The sequence below is a fragment of the Musa acuminata genome, chromosome BXJ1-6 (assembly GCF_036884655.1).
Source record: "Musa acuminata AAA Group cultivar baxijiao chromosome BXJ1-6, Cavendish_Baxijiao_AAA, whole genome shotgun sequence".
Classification (NCBI taxonomy): domain Eukaryota; kingdom Viridiplantae; phylum Streptophyta; class Magnoliopsida; order Zingiberales; family Musaceae; genus Musa; species Musa acuminata.
The window spans coordinates 46,303,187-46,325,894 of record NC_088332.1 but is presented as its reverse complement, the minus strand read 5'-3'; the positions used below and the strand labels follow the sequence as shown (position 1 = coordinate 46,325,894).

At 40.1% G+C, this 22,708-nt stretch overlaps 3 protein-coding genes across 10 annotated transcripts; 2 read left to right on the top strand and 1 right to left on the bottom strand.

Annotated features, from left to right (window-relative positions):
• The first annotated feature begins 5,872 nt into the window (after positions 1 to 5,872).
• On the top strand, positions 5,873 to 9,319 carry LOC135677392 (E3 ubiquitin-protein ligase WAV3-like). The gene is made up of 2 exons (XM_065189679.1): positions 5,873 to 6,310; positions 7,145 to 9,319. Exons 1-2 carry the CDS (start codon positions 6,074 to 6,076, stop codon positions 9,026 to 9,028), a joined length of 2,121 nt encoding a protein of 706 aa, XP_065045751.1. The 5' UTR covers positions 5,873 to 6,073; the 3' UTR covers positions 9,029 to 9,319.
• A 2,649-nt stretch (positions 9,320 to 11,968) lies between these two features.
• On the top strand, positions 11,969 to 20,851 carry LOC135677390 (receptor-like serine/threonine-protein kinase NCRK). 7 transcript variants are annotated; one of them, XM_065189675.1, is made up of 10 exons: positions 11,969 to 12,761; positions 13,466 to 13,593; positions 13,749 to 13,868; positions 15,550 to 15,657; positions 15,886 to 16,158; positions 16,734 to 16,975; positions 17,407 to 17,706; positions 18,509 to 18,745; positions 19,175 to 19,408; positions 20,277 to 20,851. In XM_065189675.1, the coding sequence occupies exons 2-10, from the start codon at positions 13,515 to 13,517 to the stop codon at positions 20,586 to 20,588; spliced, it is 1,905 nt and encodes a 634-aa protein (XP_065045747.1). In that variant the 5' UTR covers positions 11,969 to 12,761; positions 13,466 to 13,514; the 3' UTR covers positions 20,589 to 20,851. The 7 variants fall into 7 exon arrangements, with proteins under 7 accessions (XP_065045747.1, XP_065045749.1, XP_065045748.1 ...); XM_065189677.1 differs by having other exon boundaries at positions 12,102 to 12,761; positions 15,544 to 15,657; positions 19,175 to 19,391; positions 20,277 to 20,414; XM_065189676.1 differs by having other exon boundaries at positions 12,104 to 12,761; positions 15,544 to 15,657; positions 20,294 to 20,432.
• Positions 20,034 to 22,705, bottom strand: LOC103989947 (uncharacterized). 2 transcript variants are annotated; one of them, XM_065189678.1, is made up of 5 exons: positions 22,546 to 22,705; positions 21,864 to 22,104; positions 21,607 to 21,733; positions 21,428 to 21,525; positions 20,034 to 20,640 (listed from the first exon to the last, which is right to left on the bottom strand). In XM_065189678.1, the coding sequence occupies exons 2-4, from the start codon at positions 22,049 to 22,051 to the stop codon at positions 21,442 to 21,444; spliced, it is 399 nt and encodes a 132-aa protein (XP_065045750.1). In that variant the 5' UTR covers positions 22,052 to 22,104; positions 22,546 to 22,705; the 3' UTR covers positions 20,034 to 20,640; positions 21,428 to 21,441. The 2 variants fall into 2 exon arrangements, with proteins under 2 accessions (XP_065045750.1, XP_009407191.1); XM_009408916.3 differs by lacking the exon at positions 20,034 to 20,640 and having other exon boundaries at positions 21,269 to 21,525.
• Between the last annotated feature and the right edge of the window lie 3 nt (positions 22,706 to 22,708).

Below are 22,708 nucleotides of genomic sequence, written 5' to 3'. Positions count from 1 at the left end.
ATACTGCTCAGTATATCATTTATTTTTATTTTTTATATTATTTTATCTAGCGAGATCAGGTGGCATGGGCCAGTATACAGTATCTCATTATCATACTGGATTAACAGGTAATTGAAACCTTGGAATTAACCAAAATCGATTGGACAACCACCAAAATTACCATTCTAGCATATCAGTCAACAGTTGTTGACAGCTAGACTTATCCAAGTGTCCTTTTTTTAAGTGAAAAAGAGTTACTTTCATGGTTTCCCCTCTTGCCTCCTCATTTTATACCTTTTTGCCCAATCAGTACTTGCAATACACCTGATCATATTGACATAAAGTACTGATCGATAAATGAACCATGCTAAAACTCGAAAAGGAAATGTGCGAGGAGGATTGCGTTGGATATCTCAAAAAGCCTACAAAAAGCTGAGTCCGATTAAATGTGAACTTAAATAGACTGACACCAAACATTTGAACATGACTGCTTTGGTGATATTTGTTAAATGGCATTAGTAAAAGTATGATTGTTGGCGAGACACTTCTAAACTAATTATGAAAAAGAAAATACATAGTATGAACTTGACATGTTAAGCTCAGTTTCTTAAGCAGCATGAGACTTGGCGGTCCCAAATTTTGTGATGCAAAATTCAAGCAATCTAGCTCTTTGTAACTCCTCTATAGTCGATTAAATTTTCTGAAGCACTCAAGAATAATAACGCCCTAAGAAGTCTACATATAAATGAGACCAGAATCTTGACAATGTTTTCTAGTACTGGTACCAAGTCAAGAAATTATGTAGAAAAAGTTCCAGGTACTGTATGCATTAGCAGGCTTCGTAGCAAAAGAAATTGCAACTTGGAGATTTGTTTCTCACCAAAGAAGCGGCATGTATAAACCTTTTTTTTCTTTTCGATATACCCTTCTAGAACTAGAGGTCTTTTTTTTTTTTTCTTTTTTTTTTTCTGGCATGGCGAATGTATATCTCAATGATACAATCACGGAAACATCTTTGGCTTTTTTTTATAACCAATTCAATTAAGGAACAAATTTCCATGGATCATGTTTACAGCGGAGGGGGGGACCATCGAGGTACCTGTCGTAGAACTCGGTGGCGGATTTGGATCCATTGTAGAAGATGAACCAGAGCAAGACAAGAATCAAGATATCTAAACCCCGAGAGCTAAAGCAACCCATCAACAATCAACAAAGAAATCACGATCGATAAAGTAATATATGGAAAGGAATCGGTGGATGAGGCCGCAGCGAATAAATCGGGAAAGGATACTGAAAAGGTAGCGCTCCCACCAATCGAGCATGTAGAGACCCATGGTGACGTTGTAGAGGTGGATTTTCCGGCTGATCCAATTCATCCTTCCTCTTGGCTTTCCCCTCCGCCCACACCCCAACGCCGCAGCCGCGTCCTCTTGTTCTCGCCGCTCTCAGCCCCTCGTCCCTAATCCGCCGTTGCCGATCTCGATCGGATCCGTCGCCGTATGGTGGATTGGAGAATAGCGAATGAGGAAGGGGCAGCAAGTTGGTGGTGGTGGTGGTGGTGGTTAGGTCAGAAGCAGATCGAAATGATGATGACGACGACGACCGCGGACGCCTCCTGCACAGAAGCAGAGCGTGTGATGTGAGATCCAACCCGTGAGTCACCCGCAGGATGTGGTTAACGTCTCGGCCGAGTTAATTGCAGTTTTCGATTATTATTATTATTATTATTATTATTATTATTATTATTATTATTATTATTATTATTATATTGTTAAAATTGTAGGGTAATTATCATAAAGAAGCCCTCTTTTTATTATTATTATTATTTTCCGAGAGACGCCCACCTTTTTGGTTTTTCTAAAAATTGTCCCCAAAATTTATATGATACCAAAACTACCCCTGCATCAACCTCAAAGGTACTGTTCCGTCCAATACCTTATGGATCGATCCAAAACCCGCCATAAATTGGTTGCCTCCCTCCTTTAGTTCGATTTAACGTTTACATCCCTTCGTCTTCTCTTCCTTGTCTTCTGAAACATGCGACTTAATCCTTTTGCACCCCTTAGCTCTCCCTGTTAGCTGGTTTTACATGATTTCTCGAGCCTATCTTCCCCTGTTGGCGATTTCCACATCAACCGCCCCCCTCAAGGCCTAACCTCTTGTCGCCTCTTCTCGTGCCATAAACCTAATTGTTTCCTCGCCTCTCTTACCATTGGGGTGTGGGTCGTGGACTCATATTATTTTTTCTCTTCTCACTCTTGTATCTTTATTTTTGTTACTTGTTTCCTCTCCTCTCGGATCGTAAACTCTAAACTTTTTTTGCTTGTTTTCTCTCTTCTCATGTAGTAGTTCTCATCGACTCTTTTTTTTTTCCCTCATTTCGCTCAAAGAAACTAGAACATTTACATTCGATAATTATCTGAATATAGATATTTCCCTGATCCCGTGAGGGTTTAGTTTTCCTCTATCATAGGTTGTAGAATACTTGTCGATCTTCTCTTGTGAGGGTTTAGTATAAGGTACGAGTGGAGAGGAAACAATAGATTTGAGTTTAGGATTTAGGATGTGAGAGAAGAGGAAATAAGATACGAGAGTTTAGGATTTAGGTAGCAAGAGGAGAGAAAATAAGATGGGAGATAAACATTGACAGAGTCGATGACACATGCCTCTTTAGAGAAATAGAGAGAAGAAAGGAAATAGCCAAGTTTAAGGTGCGAGTTTAGAGCTTATGGATGATTAGTGTGAAAACAATTGACGAGAGAAAACAAGTTCTCAAAATTGCATGAAACCAATAAAAGGGTGTACTATTGAAAAATGAACGAACACAAAAGTATTAATCATGCGCTTCAAAACATTATAAGGTAAGAGAGAAAAGATGAAGGGTTGATCAAACTAATGAGAGCGAACTAGTCTATAGGATGAAATAGTACCATGAGACTAATCCAATGATAATTTTGGATCATTGAAATTAGGGGGTACCATTCGAAAAAAGTTAAAATATAGGATGCCTTTAGGAAAATAAAAATAAAAATAGAGATTTTTTCAGAGAAATTACCTAAAAATATAACATAAAATATTTTTTTATATTTTATAAAATATAAAAATATAACACAAAAGAAAAACTATTAAAGGGATGGTTGGCTTAAACTTTCATTCATTGACAGTCAAATCCCACTTAAAAAATATATATATATTTTAATTAAATTCCTAATCACGATGAGAAAAAAATTGTATACCAATCGCTGACACACGTCCATCCGACAGATCGGGCAACGTACGAAATACTCATCCCTTGCTTTGGCATCCCTATATTCTCTACATTATTATTATGCTTGTTAAGTACAGGATCAAAGACGTCATGATATCATCCTATGCTCATGATTTTATGGTAACAACAACACCTTCTTATTTGTGTAATCTTTACTTATTGCGAGCCCACTTTATCGATGATGTTGATTTAGACTTGAGGACGATGTGGGCCATCTATTTATGCTGCGTTCTTCAATGTCTTTTCAATCGCTCGTGGTGATTCTTCAATCACTCCTCCAATGCTTCTCTCTCTCATAAGAAGCTCATTTTGGCCATAAAGAAGAGGATGATGGCCTTCTTTTCCTTCTTCTTCAATCACTCCTCCAATGTTTTATCTCTCATGAGAAGCTCATGTTCGTCGTAAAGAAGAGGAAGGATAGATGCTTTGCAATTGACATCTAGAGAGAGAGAGAGAGAGAGAGAGAGAGAGATAAATAAACAAACCAATATGTTTAATTATGGTTCAAAGTTAAATGACAAAACAGATTCGACTTGGCTTTTAAACTGAAAAATTGAACCGAAATGAACGTGGATGGGTTGACTCTATGCACCAACTTGCCAGCAGAGGCTTCAATTTTGTTATATTACTCTCTTGTTTCATTTGCTTCACCATGGTGGATAGAATACAGAAGAATAGATTGATGTGACATGCGTATAAGATGTTGTCAATCCAACAATAAGTCATATTTTATCTAACATTTTGTCAATCTAACTATGTCTATTGTTCATAATTTGATACCATCATAAACACTATTTATCCGAATATAAAACCATAATATCGACATAAGTTTTCTTGCATAATGATAATATTTATTCTATCTATCACGGAGTTGACACCCTAGCGTTACGCGGTTAACACCTTGAGTAGCATGCGATCGACACTCCAACATCGTATGTTTAGTAGTTTAGAGTCACGTCGATTAATTTCTCGACATCGCACGATCGAAACGATGTCACGACTTTTGCGTGTATTTCGAATTCAACATAATATGATTCATATTGAAGCATAATAATCTTGAAATCATATTATAAAAACCTTGTTAATTTTTTGAGGTTCAACATCTTCCATAACAAAAGAGAATTTGATACTTTCGGAACCCTAACCAGAGATAAATATAAAATAGAATTTTGGTTAATTCCGAGCAAACATCGCAAGCGGATAATCAAAATATGGGTTACCGCCTTTCTATTTTTAATATTTTTAAATTTAATTAATGTAATAAAAAAAAGACACGTAGGTTCGGCAAACGACATGTCAAACAAATAAAGTGTCACATCATAAGCTGAATAATAATATTTCCTTTCATCAACCTCATAAACATATTTAATTCTACATCATCTGTTCCACCATGTGACGATGCATACAAAACGAACGACTCACTTCTTGGCTCGTTGCCGGAAAACTGGGTTCATCTTCTCGAGCATTCGTCCGTCGGCGAAGACTTCTCCTATATCTCGACGTCACCCACCCACACTTTTATTTTATTTTTATTCTTCTTAATTCCTCATCTTTCAACCTATTTTACTAGTTTGCCCTTCTCCCATTCCCCTCAAATCTCATTATATTTCCGGCCACGAACGCTACGAGTCTTCGACACCGCGAGTTTTTTCCACGTCTTTACCCACCGTCATGTTGCTTTCGAGCATCGATGCATCTGCATATCGACTCGGTCATATTGGGTTAGGAGTGCATGATGCCAATCATTTAATCGTCTTCCCCTTATCTGATGTCACGCGAGAGAGACCCCTCGATCCGATCCACAGACACAGGGGATCTTTCTCTCTCTCTCTCTCTCTCTCTCTCTCTCTTTTCAAACATGATTAATTCGCAGGGCCCCACTGCTTTGCCGAAGCATCCATCGACTCCATCCTTGTTGCGGGACCCGCCCCGAGTCACAGTAGCCAATTCAATGAGGCAAACAAATTAGTTGGCAGCGCAAGTGGCAGTGGTGGTGGTGGTACGCAGTAGGCACGCACCCATCGAAGCGTAGGGATGGATGACTCGTGCGTCGCCCCTTCTTTGGTTGTTTCTTTCCTGCTCTCGCCATCGCGTGCGCGTAGAATTTTGAAGCATACATGTCTCGGTGCCGATCCAGTTGGGCAGCCCCCATTGGTCCGTGAAGTGGGCTCCATGTCGATCGACGCGATGGTTAATGGCCCAGTCTTATACCCTCTACTTGACTGACCCAGGATGGCTCGACAGTGACATCATGCGAAGAGTAAAATTGGCCCTGTGGGCCACCATGGTCCTCTCACACCACGAAGAGTTACCCACGAAACAAATACGAGGGCAACAAAAAAATAAATACATCAGTCACAATAATTAAATACCAAGATTTATAAATAGATTTATATTGTTTTAAAAAGACATCAGTTTATAGATTCTATAAACAGTCTTTATGTATAATATTTCAGAAATTATAAGAAATAGGGTTATTTTTAAGAAATATAAAAGATAACATCTTAGAGAAAAAAAAAAAGGGGGGATTTTTCCGAAAATTCGTCCAGATAATTATAGCATTTTCAATTTAACGAATGAATAATCGCGTCGCTGCTGTCATCTGCTTCGCCAAAAAGTCTCTCTGTCATAACCACCGCCAGCTTGTGTGTGTGTGTGCTTGCTATGGCGGCAGGCGCATAAGATCTCTTTTTCTTCTTCTTCCAGCGGAACCCTCGGCTCCGTAGCCCCCCGATCCCGGAGCTCGATCTCTCTGTTGATCCACTTTTCCCCGCCTCTTCTCTTGCCGGCCTCGAAAAAAATATTGAAGGAAAGAAGAATAAAAAGATGGTGGGAAGCGGGTGGAGGAAAGCCAAGCTCGCCCTGGGGGGTTTAAACCTCTGCCTCTACTCCTCCGAGGCCGTCGATGGCAGCGGTGACGCCAGCCCCCCTGACAGGCGGGACGACGACGCTTCGCTGGAGACGGAGTTCTCGGATCTCGGAGCCCCGGCGCTCAACGCTCCTAGCCTGTCGTCCTCCAGCCTCTGGGCGCGGGCGTCCAGATCCGGCAGCGGATCCTCCAAAGTAAGATTCCATTGTACTTATCACCTTCGAATCGGTCGGTCAACCGATCGACGGACGCATTATGTTAGGCCTCGAATTCCTCTTTGATTTACATGGGACTTGCGATTTTTGGGGTCTGGCGAGTGCCTGAGGTTTGCTCTGCCCGCAAATGAAGCTCTACATAATTCCCTTGTGGTATTCAACTCTGGATCTGTTTAGGAGCCATCTGCTCATCCATTCGGGTGCTGTAGCTTATTTCCCCTTTTTTCCCTCTATTATATACGAACCGAAGAGCGTCACGATTCATTGGCCAAAAATTTTTCCCTTGGCTTCAGTTCATCCTTTTAGATCCATGCCCTGGTTTTCTCTGTAGCAAGCATCACAGATTAAAGACCAACGTAAAAGGGTAAGAGCATAAATATCGTATGATCTAATTAGTGATAATCTTGTGCTTGTCCAGCCCCTCTTCTTTCTTCCGACCTTTAATATCGCATTCAACATTGGCGATTTTGCAGTTGTTTCCCTAAGTCATTTGTTAATCCAGTACGCTTGCTTTATTGGTACCATATTGGGAATTGGGCTAAAGCAATTTGATGTTTTCTTCTATATGAAATTGCTAACTCATTTGTTATTCCAGTATGCTTTCTTTAATGGTACATATTGAATTTGATGTTTTCTTCTATATGAAATTGCTTGTGTTGTGTTTCCCCTATTTGTCCATTTGTGTTTCCTTTTTCTTGTTCTTATTCTTATGCAATTTCTACACTAAAGATAAGTTTCTTCCCTTTGTCCTCTGTAGCAACATAATGTTTACATGCTTCATGAAAGCTAATAACCTTACTTGTATATCCATAGAGGACATGTGCTATTTGTCTGGCGACCATGAAACCGGGGCAAGGTCATGCCCTCTTCACTGCAGAATGCTCCCATAGCTTCCATTTCCGCTGCATTGCCTCAAATGTGAAGTTCGGCAACCATGTTTGTCCAGTTTGTAGAGCTAAATGGAAGGAAGTTCCCTTCCAAGGTCCTTCCTTTGCTGAGTCCTCTCATGTAAGATCCAGAATTAACCCAGTGATTTGGCCCCATCACGGGGGTCACATGAACATTCGGCGCCAGAACTCTGTGCCCCTGTTGCGTAGCTCAGAGCGTAGCGTCTTCGATGATGATGAGTCGCTGGGCTCCCCAACCAGGGTTTCCGGAGTTCCCCCGCATGGATGTGCCAAGATGGTGGAGATAAGCACATTCCCGGAGTATCCAGCCATTTCGCAGTCAGCTTCTACGGAGAACTTTACCGTTCTGATTCATCTCAAGGCACCTCTTGTTCCCAGAACACAGAATCCCGGCAAAGATGTCCATGGTGATGCCCAAGTTCCCAGAAGCTATCGAGCTCCAGTTGACCTGGTCACGGTGCTTGATGTCAGTGGTAGCATGTCGGGCACGAAGCTTGCACTTCTGAAGCAGGCTATGGGGTTTGTGATCCAAAACCTCGGTCCGTCGGACCGTCTTTCAGTGATCACTTTCTCCTCTACAGCACGAAGGCTGTTTCCTCTCCGCCGGATGTCGGAGTCTGGCCGCCAGGAGGCCTTGCAGGCGGTCAATTTGCTGACAACAAGTGGCGGAACAAATATAGCAGAGGGACTCAGGAAGGGTGCCAAAGTGATTGAAGATCGCAAGGAGAAGAATCCCGTCTGCAGCATCATTCTCCTCTCCGATGGGCAGGACACCTACATATTTACTCCCACCATTCGCAACGGACAAGCGACGGAACCAGACTACCGATCACTTGTGCCGTCCTCCATTCGAGACGGAAGTGCGCATCACGTGCCCGTTCATGTATTTGGCTTTGGCTCCGACCATGACTCCGCATCGATGCATTCCATCTCCGAGACCTCTGGCGGGACATTCTCATTCATCGAGGCTGAGGGTGCAATCCAAGATGCATTTGCACAGTGTATCGGAGGTCTTCTTAGTGTGGTGGTGCAAGAAATGCAGGTGAGGCTGGAATGCTTGCACCCTGATGTGCACCTTCGATGTATAAAATCAGGCAGATATCCCAGTAGGGTTGCAGATGATGGACGCAGTGGGACCGTAGCCGCCGGGGACATGTACGCAGATGAAGAGAGGGACTATCTGGTTTCAGTCAATGTTCCTGCCGCCGACGTCGACACTCCATTGCTCAAGGTTAGCTGTGCCTACGGAGACCCTGTTACGAAGGAGGTAATGCGTCCGGAAGCTGTACAAGTAAAGATCCCTAGGCCAGTGTTGGTGGTGTCACAAACGATGTCGCTCGAGGTGGACCGTCAAAGGAACCGGCTCCAAGCTGCAGAGGCCATGGTGGAAGCAAGGGCAGCTGCCGAACGTGGTGAACTATCGGAGGCTGTTTCTGTGCTGGAGGATTGCCGGAAAAGAATTGTAGAGTCCGAGGCTGGGAAATCCGGTGACCGGTTGTGCGTAAGCCTGGACGCAGAGCTGAAAGAGATGCAGGAGAGGATGGTGAGCCAGCAAAGATATGAGGCAACTGGTCGGGCATACGTTCTGTCAGGGTTGAGCTCACACTTGTGCCAGAGAGCAACTACACGTGGGGACATGACAGAAAGTGGCAGCTTTGTTCAATCCTATCAGACGCCTTCCATGGTTGACATGCTGCAGAGGTCCCAAACATTTAGTCCTGCGACTCGGCGTTCAAATCCGAAGATGCGACACACAAGGTCATTCCCAGCCGGGCCAAAACCCAGATAGTTGGTTTCCAATTACTTGTGGAAACAGATGGATCTGTCCTGCTATTTGTAGTCGGTGTCCTATTTTCTCCTGTTCTTCTGTGACGAGGGAAGATTGGGTGGGAGACATTGAAGAAAGAGGAGAGAGGGAGATGATCCGGAGGATTTTAAATTGGTGCTGGAGTTATTGTTTTATTGCAAATGAATAAGTTGGGATGGTTAACAAGAGCAGGAATTGGGCTATATGTGTGTGTATATGTAAGAAAAAGATTGTACTAATAATTATCTGGAACAATGTTTCGCTTTGTCCGCAGAGTTGACGTCCTGAGCTCCTCTTCTTCGTAATCCGCTGTGATTCAATGGGATGCAAAACTTGAGTGCTCTCCAGAGGAGCCTGCAATTGATGTTGCCTATTGTTGCTTGCTCTTTCGCCATCTTAATATGATTCCAAATGGAACCACCTTTGTGTTCGTCCTTCCAATTGGTTTCATGATCTTGGCAGGTTTTTGTTCTCTCGTTGGTCTGTTAATTGATTGGGCCAGAATCAGGCTGATGCACGATGGGTTAGATTTGTAAGCATATAAAAAATCTATCATCGTGCAACTGTTATAAAAAAAATTTCGACTCCAAACATTAAAAATAAATAATAATAGATCGAATATTATATGTGTGTCATTCTAATAGTCAAAATATTATGAGAACTTTCTTATCTTAACATTAATTTTTTCTAATCATATATATTAGCTAACTCATTCAAGTCTTATTTATCTTTTTTTTTTTTTTTTTTATAAAGTGAATCTTGAATGATCTAAACCGAGGAAGAAGAAAATTAAGAATGAACTATGCTATGAAAGACTCATCTATATTTATATTGGTTGACAACTTTACGAGTACCCTATAGGGTCAATTGGTGTGTGCGTCATCGTGCGAAACTTCTATCACAATGCCTAAAGGTGTTGCACGTTGTCCACTAATGAAACTGCGACCACTTACACTGCCCTCAATGTTGTTGCGATGTAGTCCATCGACCTCTTCGATATAGTGATGGTCACGATCAAAGTGCCGAGTGCCCCCTTGGGCCACGAGTAATTTCCTTTTTGGGTGTTACCATTGTGAGTGTCATCAATAGCATTAGTCTTTATTGTAGATCATAGCGGACCATCACCCTTCGTAATGTTGTAGCTAATAGTAAGCTACTAACTACAACCCATTAATCAAAATCGAGGAGCACGCTTTCATCCGTGTGAACAAGAAACCTTCATCGCTCATAAGCAAGAAACTAAGATGGACAAGATAAACTAAATAGATTGGAACACCCTTCACAGGCAAACGATGATAACACAAAATAGATCTAATATAAAACAAATCTAATGCTTTGACGATATAAGAAATTTGATTTCAAAATATGCTCCGATATCAATTGTAAATATAAAAAATATAATCATGTTATTGCTATACGAAAAAATTAAATGCTAAGAACTAAAATCAAATAACAATGAATCGAATATGAGATGTGCATATCTTTCGATGTCATTCAAAAAATTTTATTAGGTCCAAGAATACGTTATGTAATCCAAAACAACAGGCAGCAATAACACGGATATATAGGATAAACTAGGCTCTCATCCTCTCTTTCTATTCTTTATAGGAAGATTAAGAGATTCTACCTACCTATAGATAAGATCAAGGAATCTAGAATAAATAAATAAGAGAGATAGTATCATCAAGATTATTTTCTAAAGAACCATATCAATGAATTTTTTTTATTGATTGATAATCATAACTAAAATCTAATTAAATTTATAATATATTTTATCTAATTAAATAGAATCATATAATCTAATAAAATTATACTTCTACTGAATATAAAATGTAAGGAGGATTAATATATATAATCTTCGACATTCTTTGCTCATCCGAATGCTTCCCTTTGTGTCGCCTGTAGCATTGAAGCAGCATCAACCCCCACTTCCACCTCCAGCTTCCCGGGCCCCTTTTCTTTTCTTTTTTTTTGTTCTTATTCTCCTTTTTTTATATTATCTTTCCATACATAACCCATCGCTTCTTCTCTCTCTAAGGAATTTATTTAATTGGTTAATGGATGAGCTCATTTTTGGTCTGTTGTTTCTTTCTTTCTCCTCATTCGCCGACGCTAATCAAATACAAAGGCAAAAATACAAAATGATGCAGAAATAAGCTGCAATAAATACCCGCCGGCCGACACATAGTGAGCGTACGATTGCGACGACTGACCCGCTTCTGTCGCCGTAAATAATTGCTCTTGTTCTCATCAGCCTTTATGGCGTCGGTAGAAAGTTTGGAATCAGCTGCTGCTTTTGCAATGGACAATACTATTTGGGTTGGCTTAATCATGCTCAAGAACAAAAGTTTCTTTATTTTTTTTCTTCTTTTTATTGATCACATCAATCACAATCCATGGAGCAGTACATCGAGATCTACCGCAAGGCCCTCGAGATCCAACGAAAGCAAACTGCAAGGTTCGGTAAAAGGGTCGCTGCATTCCACGGATCGGTTTCCGCGCATGGGGAAGGAACGAAGTCCGGGCGACACAACCACCTCCTGGAGAAGGCGCCCCCCCGCGTCACGGTGATGTCGGAAGTTGTAGTGCTGGCACGGATCCCCATCCACGGATCATGCGTCGATCCCCCTCGGATCCCGCCGACACTGTGACCTGTAGCGGACACAGCTGCGCTGCGGTGGACCCGTAATTGTACGAAATATAACATCAGTTAATTCGAAAAGAAGTCGAAGAGAATCTAATCTAATTCAGCTGACTCGCTCGCTAGCTAGCTTTGCTTCGGCAATAAATTCGTTCACGAGGAAGGAAATCCATGAGCATATCGTTTTCTTGCAGACGTCACTCAAAGATTTGCCATTTTACCCGTACATTATTGTTGCTATTGTTGTTATTTGCAATACGATTATGTCGGTGGCGTGGATTCATAAGTGCCTTGGAAGCGAAGTTGTCCTATTTCCCTCTTCTTTTCGCTTTCTCTGTAGAAAGAGGAAGTAACCGTTGATCAGTTTGAACATTTGCTGCAGGAGAGAGAGTTTCTTGTTTTCTTTTGTCGCTGCCCACGCAGCCAGAGAGACAGAGAGAGAGAGAGAGAGAGAGAGAGAGAGAGAGAAAAGGGGTTTGATTTAGTTTCTCCTCTCGTTGATAGCGAGAGTCGCATATAATGAGATGAAAGATACTTGATTGTAAATGGGGGGGACGGTTGAGAGGCCGCTGTCAGGTTGGTGAGGGGATTCCTTCCCTACGTTTTTCTCTCTTTCGGAGGAAGTGAGGGAGAGGTGGTCGTTTCTTTCTTTTGTTTCGATTTGGGTTGGACGAGAGGAGTTCTCCTGCTATCTGCATCATCACCATCGCCTCCTATTTGCTTCGATCCAGCCATCCAACCATCCAAAAATCCAATTTGGCGAGTTCAGCTGCAGCACCAGCAGCTGATTTGTGTCCGCCTGCCTGCCTCTCTTCTTCTTTCTTGGATTTGGGGCGCCACTCCACCTAACCCATCCATATTTACCCAACCTCCTCCTCCTCCTCGAAGGTGCTTGTTGAATTGTCTTACCGTCCTCATCGGCAAGCATCGGCATATGGTGAGGGGATGTCGCCGAATGCTGGAGCTCGAGCCCCAATAAACAAAAAGGAAAAGGGGAAAGAGAAATGATTGATGCTTGAGATCAACTCTAGCGAACGAGGCGGATTTCTGTTCGGCCGAATACGACTCCTACGTGTTGGTGACTTTCCTTTTTTTTTTTTTTTTTTTTTTTTTATAGTTTCAATCCATCATTGGTTTGGGTTTTATTTCTTGTTTGGTATGCTAATTATTTTTTTATGGATAACCATATAAATTTATGATGTGTTCGCTGATTCATGCTTCATTCATACTCTATTCCTCCTTGTGGCTTTTCTATATGGCGGCATGTCAATTTGTGTGGCTAAATAGCATTTGGATAATTTTTGTGGCAAGCTGGGATCAAACCATCTGGTCAAAGATCATTAAGTAAGGCCTTTTAAATGTTTGACTGATACTTCTTCATAATGCTTTGCATGTTTTCTAAAACTATCAGAGTGATGATTTTTTAACTAAAATCGAGGCCACAAGGAACTCACCTTTTCTTGTAGTGGTTTTTTTAGTAGGTTAAGCAACCTTAGGATGTTAAATAGGGAGCTTAATAAGCTGTTGTTACTCTGCTACATATAGGTGGGTGAGTGACTAATGGCCTACTTTCTAATTTTTCATGAAGGATCTGATTTCTTCGTTTCAGTGGTCTTTATGGTGTAGTTTTTGTTCTAGTCTATACCATGTTTTCCGTTACCATGCTAGAACATGAAAGGTAAAAGTAGTTCCGATAGATCAATGCTTAATTTTGCTAGTAGATATTCATTGTGTGTTATGCTGATATTCCATATTCACTTTGATTTATACTTCCACAGGCACTCGTTGGAAGCGTAGATTTTAATGCCTCTCTGACAGAGGGTCTGGATGAAGTCGATGGAATTACATTCAAGAGTTGCCTTGGCTTCTATTAGTTGGCTTCTCTTAATTCAATTTACATCCTGTGGTCAGTATCAAATTTCTTCTATATTGAAAATAAGTTGAGGTGGTTGTCTCTCCATTTTCAACTTCCATATACAAAATTTTAGAACTTAATGATCTTTGTGCAGCGTCAATTCTCAGGATACATCACTAAATTTGGTTCTCTTTTACTCGTTACAGAGGACACCAGAGATCAGCCAGATACAGTAAAGTGGACTTGTGTATGTGCTGCTGGTCCTATAGCTGCTTCAAATTATACTCCTGCATCTAATTGTTCGGAATCCTGTGGATGCACTCCTGGTATAACTTTAATCAGCTACCCTAGACTTTTTAGTTCACCTGGAACTCTGTTTTCTTTTATGACATCCTCGACTGGATTTTAAGTCAGCTCAGAATTGTTACTATCATGATTTATTAATTTTTTGATTGGTATCCTTTGTCATTGCTAATTAATTGCTTTTGCTGATTTCACTGATATTTATGTCAAGAAACGGCATGCTTGATTCATAGTATAATGAGGGATTGGTTATCAAGCCCATGATCATGAGTTGATCCAATGTTTATTCGATCAATCAGATAGCTTTTCTCAATGAATAGCGAGGATAACAAATGACATTAGAAAAAAAATGCCATTTTGCATGGTTTGTCAAAGCATAGCCTGGCATTGTTGATCTAATAGCTTTAAGCTCTTGGGATTACTGGTCATTGAATTAAATTTTTATGATGGTGATAAATCAAGTATTGAGTTTGAATCATATATCAGGCCCTCTTTCGCAGTGTTTAATTAAAAATATTCTTGCAACAATCGGTCTTCATTTGGGTTTATGCCATACGCTTAGGCTTCATTCACACCTCAGGTGTAATGACTTGCTCATGAGAAGGGATGTTAACGCATATATTAAGTCCTTTTCTAACCATTGAAGCTTTTAGGATTTATGATTACCCAATTAAATGTTAAGATTGTTCATGTCTTCTTTGTTTTCAAGAAGGCTTAAATGTCATCGTACAACATCAATAATTGGATTTTATGGTCTAACTAATCATGATAAGCAGAAAAACTGTTTTGGTTTGTCATGCAGTGGTTTATTTTGATCTAAAATAACATAAAATGGATATAAGAATGGGTTTTTGAAAGGATATTGAAGGAGATTAATATGGTTTTTGTGTTAGTGTAAAAAAGAATAAGACGAGCAGACTATCTCGTGCATGGAATACATTCAATCCTTTATTTTTACAGAAACATTATTGATTGGTATGTCCATTCTTTGATGCAACATGCGTCTGATTGGTGACATCTGTAAATTAAAGTACAGTTAGTTTATATAATGGAAGGGGGACTAGTGCACAAGGCTTCATCCAATGTAGGGTATGGAGAGGATCAAGTTAGGAATATTATGGCTTGTAGTGTGAAAGTCAATAGGAGCAAGTTAACAGTCAATTTTATACATGGATCATATTTGACATCCTTGTATTGATTTTGCATACTCTTCAAGACTATATTTTCAAAACCATTTTGGTGAACTCAGCTTCACGGAAAATATCATGTTCTGAGAAGGTTCTTTGAGATCATTTGGTCCATGTTAGTATTTTAGATAGTTTAAGTACTACTGAAACCTGAAATGAAAGGGTTCAACCTATTGTTAAGACTTAGAAACAATTTGTAATTCTCAAAGCTTATGCATCTGCAGTAGGAAGTCCAGTAATGAGTGCGAGGGGGGCTAGGTTGACTTCTTTAACACTACTATGAGTATTCTTTATCTTACCTACTACCTAGAACCTCTTCAAGATGAGGAAGGAATTCAACTAGGCCAAAGCCTTGTTAGTTTCTAGAGTAGATTTTTTTTCTAATCCTTGCTATTCTTAGACTCCATACGCGTTCCTTTTCCTTTTGTATCTCATATGGTGCTCTCTGCATATTCAACATGGTTTTTCCTGCATTAAGAGCATTACAAAATTAACTTTTCTCTTGTGATAGTAACAGGAGGTTCAGATAGAAGTACATGGAATTGCTCATGTGCAATACTAGGTCCTCAGGTCCCTGGCGACATCCATGATACTACTTGTTTTACCACCTGCAACTGCACCTCAGGTAACTTCCTATGCTGTACAAAGTTGTGTTCTTTTTGTCTGCTTGATGTTATGTAGCTGAACATAATATTCTGCCAAGTCAGAAGCTCACTTTGGGGATCATATCTGGCGGACATTCGTTTTGTTGTTGAATGCTCATAAATTCCATATTATTTGTTGATTCAGGTTACAATCATTATCTTTTGTGTTTTGCTTGGGTTACTTATCAATTCTTTTATGCCTTGTCCAGATCCCACAGGAACATCTGTGGCAGCAAAGAAGCACCTATCTAACAGAGGTGTTTTAGTCATCTTGCTTCTCTGTGTTGTACTTGCAACCATAGCATTGTTAGCTGTGGCTGCATATTGTTTCTATTACAAGGATAGACTTTCCATGCGACAAGTGCAAATTTCATCTGAGAAAGACTCGAGTTGGAACAGTACAATAAACTTGATAAGTCATCGATCTGCTTCGTTTCCACAGCAACGAAACAAGATCGGTCTTTTTTTCAAGCCTATCTCAGGTATAGTATAATTATCCAGGTAAGTTTCTGATTAGGATTGCAGAAGATTGTTTTTTTTTTTTTTTTCAGTTTCGTTGCTCTTGCTTCTTTCTTATTTTCCCTTTTGAGATCAGAGAAATTGTTAGAAGGGAAATTCTGTTTCTCATGGGTGAACAACCTATTGTAAGATCTGTAAAGTCGGCATACCTCCGTTTTGTCTGTTTAGCACTTTTTGCACTTGATATGATTTGCTGACTCATTGCCTGTTTGATTGGCAATAAATGATTTGGACGCAGGAATGTTGAATGACTCATTGCCTGCTGCCATTCTATTACAGTTCTAATAAGCAGAAGAAACATCAGAAGCCTTCTTGTTTGCGTAGTGCATGATATTCCTGCACTGTTTGAAACCTCATGTATTTGATTTAGTTGGTTCGGAATTGTCTGATACTTTTGCTTTTCAAATTTTTGCTGCTACATCAACTTTATTGTTGGAAAGCAAATATTCAATTTTGTTGTATGTGCTTTTCTGAAGCGAAACTCGTGCATCCATCTAGTGGTTGTCACTAATGGTAAAAGAAATTCTCTATGCTGCAGGAGTCATACAAAAATTGACATACATATTTGGAAGTGGAAGTGGAATTTTACCTGGTGTAATTGTCCAATTTTCCTATGTTGAACTGGAGCAAGCAACCAATAGATTCTCAGATAACAATCTAATAGGGGTTGGAGGGAGCAGCAATGTCTACTGTGGTCAGCTTAAGGATGGAAGAATTGTTGCTATAAAAAAATTAAGACCGCTAGGAGGTTCAGAAGCTGATTCTGAATTTCTATATGAGGTACTGTCTAAACGCCACTCGTAAGTGTCCAATTCTTGCTCATTCTTTGTGAGTGGTCTAATCATGTTCTTAACACTCTAACACAGAAGATTTTCTTTATTATAAGCTTCATTCTGAATTTTACATCTGGTTGGTCTGTTCAAGCAATATCCTATGATTTTACTGTTTATTCTGTTTGGGTGAAAGTGTTGCTTTATATTGTAGGTTATTCTGTTTTGGATCTTGGTTACCTTGTCTTTGGCATCCGTATTACGTCTTCTGGATGAATTTTTTTCTTTTTAGCCAATGGCTGATTTAACATAAAATAAGTGAACTAAACAAAAGTCAGAAGGTGGCACATTGTTGATTCATTTGCATTGTTATCCATATTCCTGTTGTTCCGAGTATCTAAAAGCAATTACATTTGAACTTTTCAAACCTTCCTTTTACAGATTGAACTGATATCAAGGCTTAACCATTGTCATGTGGTGCCTTTGCTTGGATACTGCATTGAAACCCAGGGAAGGCAACTGGAAAGGCTCCTGGTATTTGAATATATGCCTAATGGAAATTTGAGAGATTGTTTGGATGCAAGAGGGGGAAAGGAACCAATGGATTGGGAAACACGTGTACGAATTGCATTGGGAGCTGCAAAGGGCCTAGAATACCTTCATGAAGCAGCTGCTCCCAGGATTCTGCATCGAGACATCAAGTCCACCAACATTCTTTTAGATGACAATTATAGAGCTAAGGTGAGTACTTTTCATGAAGCAGTTGTCTCACTATTGATGTGCTGAAGAATATTCCTGCCTGTTTTGTAGGCAGCCCTGATCATTGGGAACACAATGATCTTAGTTGATGCTTTTGTGCTAAAATATTGTTGGTACCCCAGTTGATCCATTAGGCCAGAGCTATTTTGAATCTTAGTAAAGCATAACTAAAATAAATAGGACAATGATCTTAGTTGATGCTTTTCTGCTAAAATATTATTCGTACCCCAGTTGATCCTTTAGGCCAGAGCTATTTTGAATCTTAGTAAAGCATAACTAAAATAAATAGGAGATCAAGTATCAAGAAACTGTCGGGCTAATTTGTTCCTCTTTCTCATCTTCTTCTTTTCTTGATTCTTTTATAATTAAAATAGAATATGTTTAACCCTCCTGTCAGTCAATAACAGCATTTAGAGTTGAAGCCACTAGGAGGCTGCATCTATAAAAACAGTGTTGCATACTTGCAGTAGCATTTTAAAGTTGCTCCTTCATCATCAAACTATGTAGCATGAGATCTAAAATTCTTGTAAATCAAAACTCAAAATTTCAACTTGCTTTTCAATGTCTCAGTATAATATAATGAAAATTTAAATTTTCAACTTTAAATTGGAAGACCAACTTATTAAGTATTATGTGAAATTTAATATTTTTTTGGCACACTATGGATAGGTATAATTTCTCATGGTTGCTCCATTTTCAATAATCTGGCCTTTGTAATGTTTGTAGTCTTTTCCTTTGTCCTTGTTCTTTAAATCTGTGTTGTGCCTTTTTATTTTTCATGCAGATAACTGATCTTGGTATGGCCAAACATCTCATGACTGATGATCTCACTAGTTGTTCCAGTTCACCAGCAAGAATGCTGGGGACATTTGGATATTTTGCACCAGAATATGCTATTGTAGGAAGGGCATCACGAAAATCAGATGTCTTTAGTTTTGGAGTGGTTATTCTCGAGTTGATCACTGGTCGGAAACCCATCTTCAAGTCTTCAAATAAAGAAGAGGACAGCCTCGTGATATGGGTAAGTCCCCTGAGCATCATATATGGGTAAGTCCTCTTTAGTTTCAACTTTAAGAGACTTTGGTTTGTATCAATCTTTCCCCAGGTGCTGATTTTTGTTATTCTTTATTAAGATCTTAACATGATGCAGTAAACAGATTAACTTGCACGCAATTTTTCCGAGAATGTTTAAATATATGAAAGAAGGGGATTTCATTTCAGGTTACTGTCCTACTCCAATCCTAGTGGATGGATTTTAAATATTCTAGTTGCACTGTGTCCATCTCTAGTGAGATAAAAGAAAATTTATCATCAAGGGTGCATAAAAAGCAAGTCAATTTTGCTACCATATGCAATTAGTTTAATGCTGCTTTTTTTTTTTGTTTTCATTGTTCCTTTAATTTGTTCAGATCTACATATCTGAATAATTAAAATGTTCATAAAAATGTAGGCAACAAGTCGACTGCAAAATAGCAAGCTTGTTGTGTCAGAACTACCAGACCTACTTCTAAAAGGGAAGTTCCCAGAAGAAGAGATGCAAATAATGGGTCACTTAGCCAGAGAGTGTCTCCAGTGGGATCCAGATTTAAGACCCACCATGAGCGAAATTGTTCAGATCCTCCTAACGATTGCTCCCGACAAGTCTAGAAGGAGATACATACCAACAGGCAATACACTTCTCTGGGTATGCGTATACGCTTCTCTTTCGCTATCCTAACTTGTGTGAAATATTAGTTCAACCATGATTCCCATGTCATTGCGCAATCCTAACTTGTGTGAAATATTAGTTCATCGCTATCCTAACTAGTGTGAAATATTAGTTCAACCATGATTCCCATGTCATTGCGCAATCCTAACTTGTGTGAAATATTAGTTCAACCATGATTCCCATGTCATTGCACAATCCTAACTTGTGTGAAATATTAGTTCAACCATGATTCCCATGTCATTGCTTCATTGTTCCTGCTGCTTGCTTTCCAGAAAGTTTTCACGACTAAAATGCCTGTTGTGCCTGTCTCTATACCAAAATTTAGCAATGCATTTATTCTCTATACCAAAATTTAGCAATGCATTTATGCACAAATTTTCCCACCTTTTTGTTCTCAATCGTTCATACACCGACTTAAACGTCCGCGGTATATTCACAAGCACAGCTACATGAAGATTGGTTTTTTGTGCGCGTGATGGTGCATGATACATGACATGTACTACTTGCAAACACATACTTGAAAATTCTTGTTATTCTTGTGCAGTATTATCTCCAGCAGAATGACTATTCAGTAACAATTCCACATTACTGTGATCAAGAGTAGTTATAAGCAACTTTTGATAAATAGATAGATCACTGTGATACCTGGCTGATAGAGTACCAGATTATGCATTTACTTGCAATATCTGTAACAGGCTACATCACACTGAACATTGGTTGATATATGACCAATGTTCATGTTATGTAACACCTTTATTTGCTTGCTTCCAAAGGTAAAGCTGTGTACGTAGATCTTCTTTACTTCCAAAGGTTCATATAAATGGTTCTCTTTTGCACTATTCAGAGTTCATACTCTCACAGCATTCGCGGCACCAGCGGAAGTCAAACTCCAGAAGTTGCAGTTGAAAGGAAGGATCCAAATCGAGCAGTCTCCGGGAGATGCCATAATCCATGTTCATTGCCAATGCCAGTTGAAAGAGACTCCTGCGGTGACCACCAAGCAAAACCGGAGCTGGCTGTATCAGCTGAGCACATGGAGAGGCTGATCCTGCTGACATCAAATGGTCGGAGTTGGCGCTCATCGGACGATGAGACGGTGGACCTGACGGAGCCCCGTCTGGAATCCTTCATGCAGGCATATATGTCGTCCCTCTAAGTAGATGGTTGGTATCATTCATACAGATATGACTCGAGAAGATGTCGCAATTCTGTGCAGACCACAAACACAATAGAGGCAATCATAAGGAAGACAGAAGAAGTACAGCACCTACACTGCAGTGGGTATGGAGAGTCTCCTGAGTTCTCCCGCCCGTAGAACCTGGCAAGAAACCATGCCGACTTTTTGTTTATCTTTTTATTGGACAACCGACGATGTTGATAAGTAGGAATGAATTGTTTTGTTTTCTCCTCTTGATCTCAGTTCTGATGGTAGAAAGATCATGGCAATCACCTGTTCTACAAGAACATCGAGTGTTTCCTTTTTCTTTTATTAGATCAATGCTTCAACCCGTAAAGAACAGTCGATACATCAGACAACAAAACTATGAACAGAGGAAACTTTCATGTATGTGATTTCTATGTATAAACAGGAAACTATGGATCAACATCACTCCACCAAGTAGGTATAGCCTTGCCTATTTCAGACATATCATGGACTCATGGTAAATTCTCTCAGCCATAAGACCACAACCATGGAGTCCGTATGACCACCAATCAGTACAAAAAGCTGATGCTACTCACAAGAAAATGGATCTTCACGTTAAAGATTTTATCATGACAATAGGATTTGGTAATTTCTAGTTAATCTACCATTCAGGGGTTATTGTGACTCTCCACTGATGGAAAATTTTCATGATTATTGTTAGCGTCATCAACATTTACAATAAAAGGGAAAAGAACATTTCAAAATAGTGGACCTACAAACATTAGGAGCAAAAAAACATGACACTTATTAAAAGCCAACACAGATTACACCATACAAAAGAAGATGCTGACCATGTTTGTTTTACTCAATTCTTGCTATCTTTCCCTTCATTTGGTCTGGGAATTCTCTTGTACTCATAATTGCTGATGTCAATCTTTTGTTGCAGAGCCTGCAGGTTGGTTGAGCAAAAGTTTGGATCACAGTTAAGGGAAACATAGTAGTAGTCACCAACTTATAAGCGATCAAGTACCTTAAGCTCCTCCTCCAAAGAGAGCTTGCTAGGCTTGTAGCTGTCCTTGGGGCCGGTTCGAGTGAGTGCTTTTGTGGTTTCGATAATCTCCCATTCCAGATCATCTTTTTCTTTTATTACTTCTTTGCTGAGCAACAATGATCGAAAAGAACAGGTAAAATACACATTAGCAAGACGATCGCATTTTAAGAAATCATACGCTACAAAACATTGTTAAGATATTGAAAAGAATACTTTTGATGGAGAACTGCTCTTGCCTGCCTTGTATGAGATGCGCAAGACCAACAGATCCCAACACTGTAAGGGAAATGAGTGGAAGACCATATCGAAGGAAGGGATATTTCCTGCCCCAGCGTTTAAATTGAGAAGCCTTATGCAAAATCTCAGCTGGAGGAACCATCGGACCAACTTTGCGGGCAGCACTAGTCTTTGATTCAGTTGCCATATCGATCGATCGATATAGGAACCCAATTCAACAGACTCCCGGGGGTGCCAGTTCTAGAAAACCCATTTAGAACAAAAGATTAATCAAGCTAGCAAATTGATCAGAGATCTCACACTTTGGCACACGATTTTCACAAAAGTATTTCGAGATCCAGATTCTTTCGATTGGAAAAGGGAAAGCGAATCACAAAGCTTCTAAAAATCAAGCCTTTAGAGGAGTTCAGTAGTTCGCCAAGCATCCAGCCGTACCGGACATGAACCCTTGCAATCAAGTCGATACTAATGTATTGTTAACAACCGATGTCATCTTCTAATTCGATACATCATCCAGCAAACATATAAAGTTTGGCACCGAAGGATCGGGGAGGTGACGAGATAGCAGAAGAGGGTAAGAGGGGAGAGAATAGGAGAGGAGAGGTGGACGGTGAAGAGAGAAGAAGGGAGGGAAAGGAGATGGCACGAGACTTGAAAAGAGGCGACAAGAGGAGATGGTACCTTCAGGAAAGGGAGATGGCGGCCCGCGGCAAGGACAAAGAAGAGGTGATCGGCCGGCGACGTTGGCGACGGTAGCAGCGGAAACGCTAGGGTTAGCGTAGATGGTCGACAGGCCCTCCTCGCTGAGTTATTCCTCCTCTATTTTAATACTTGATAAGGAGTT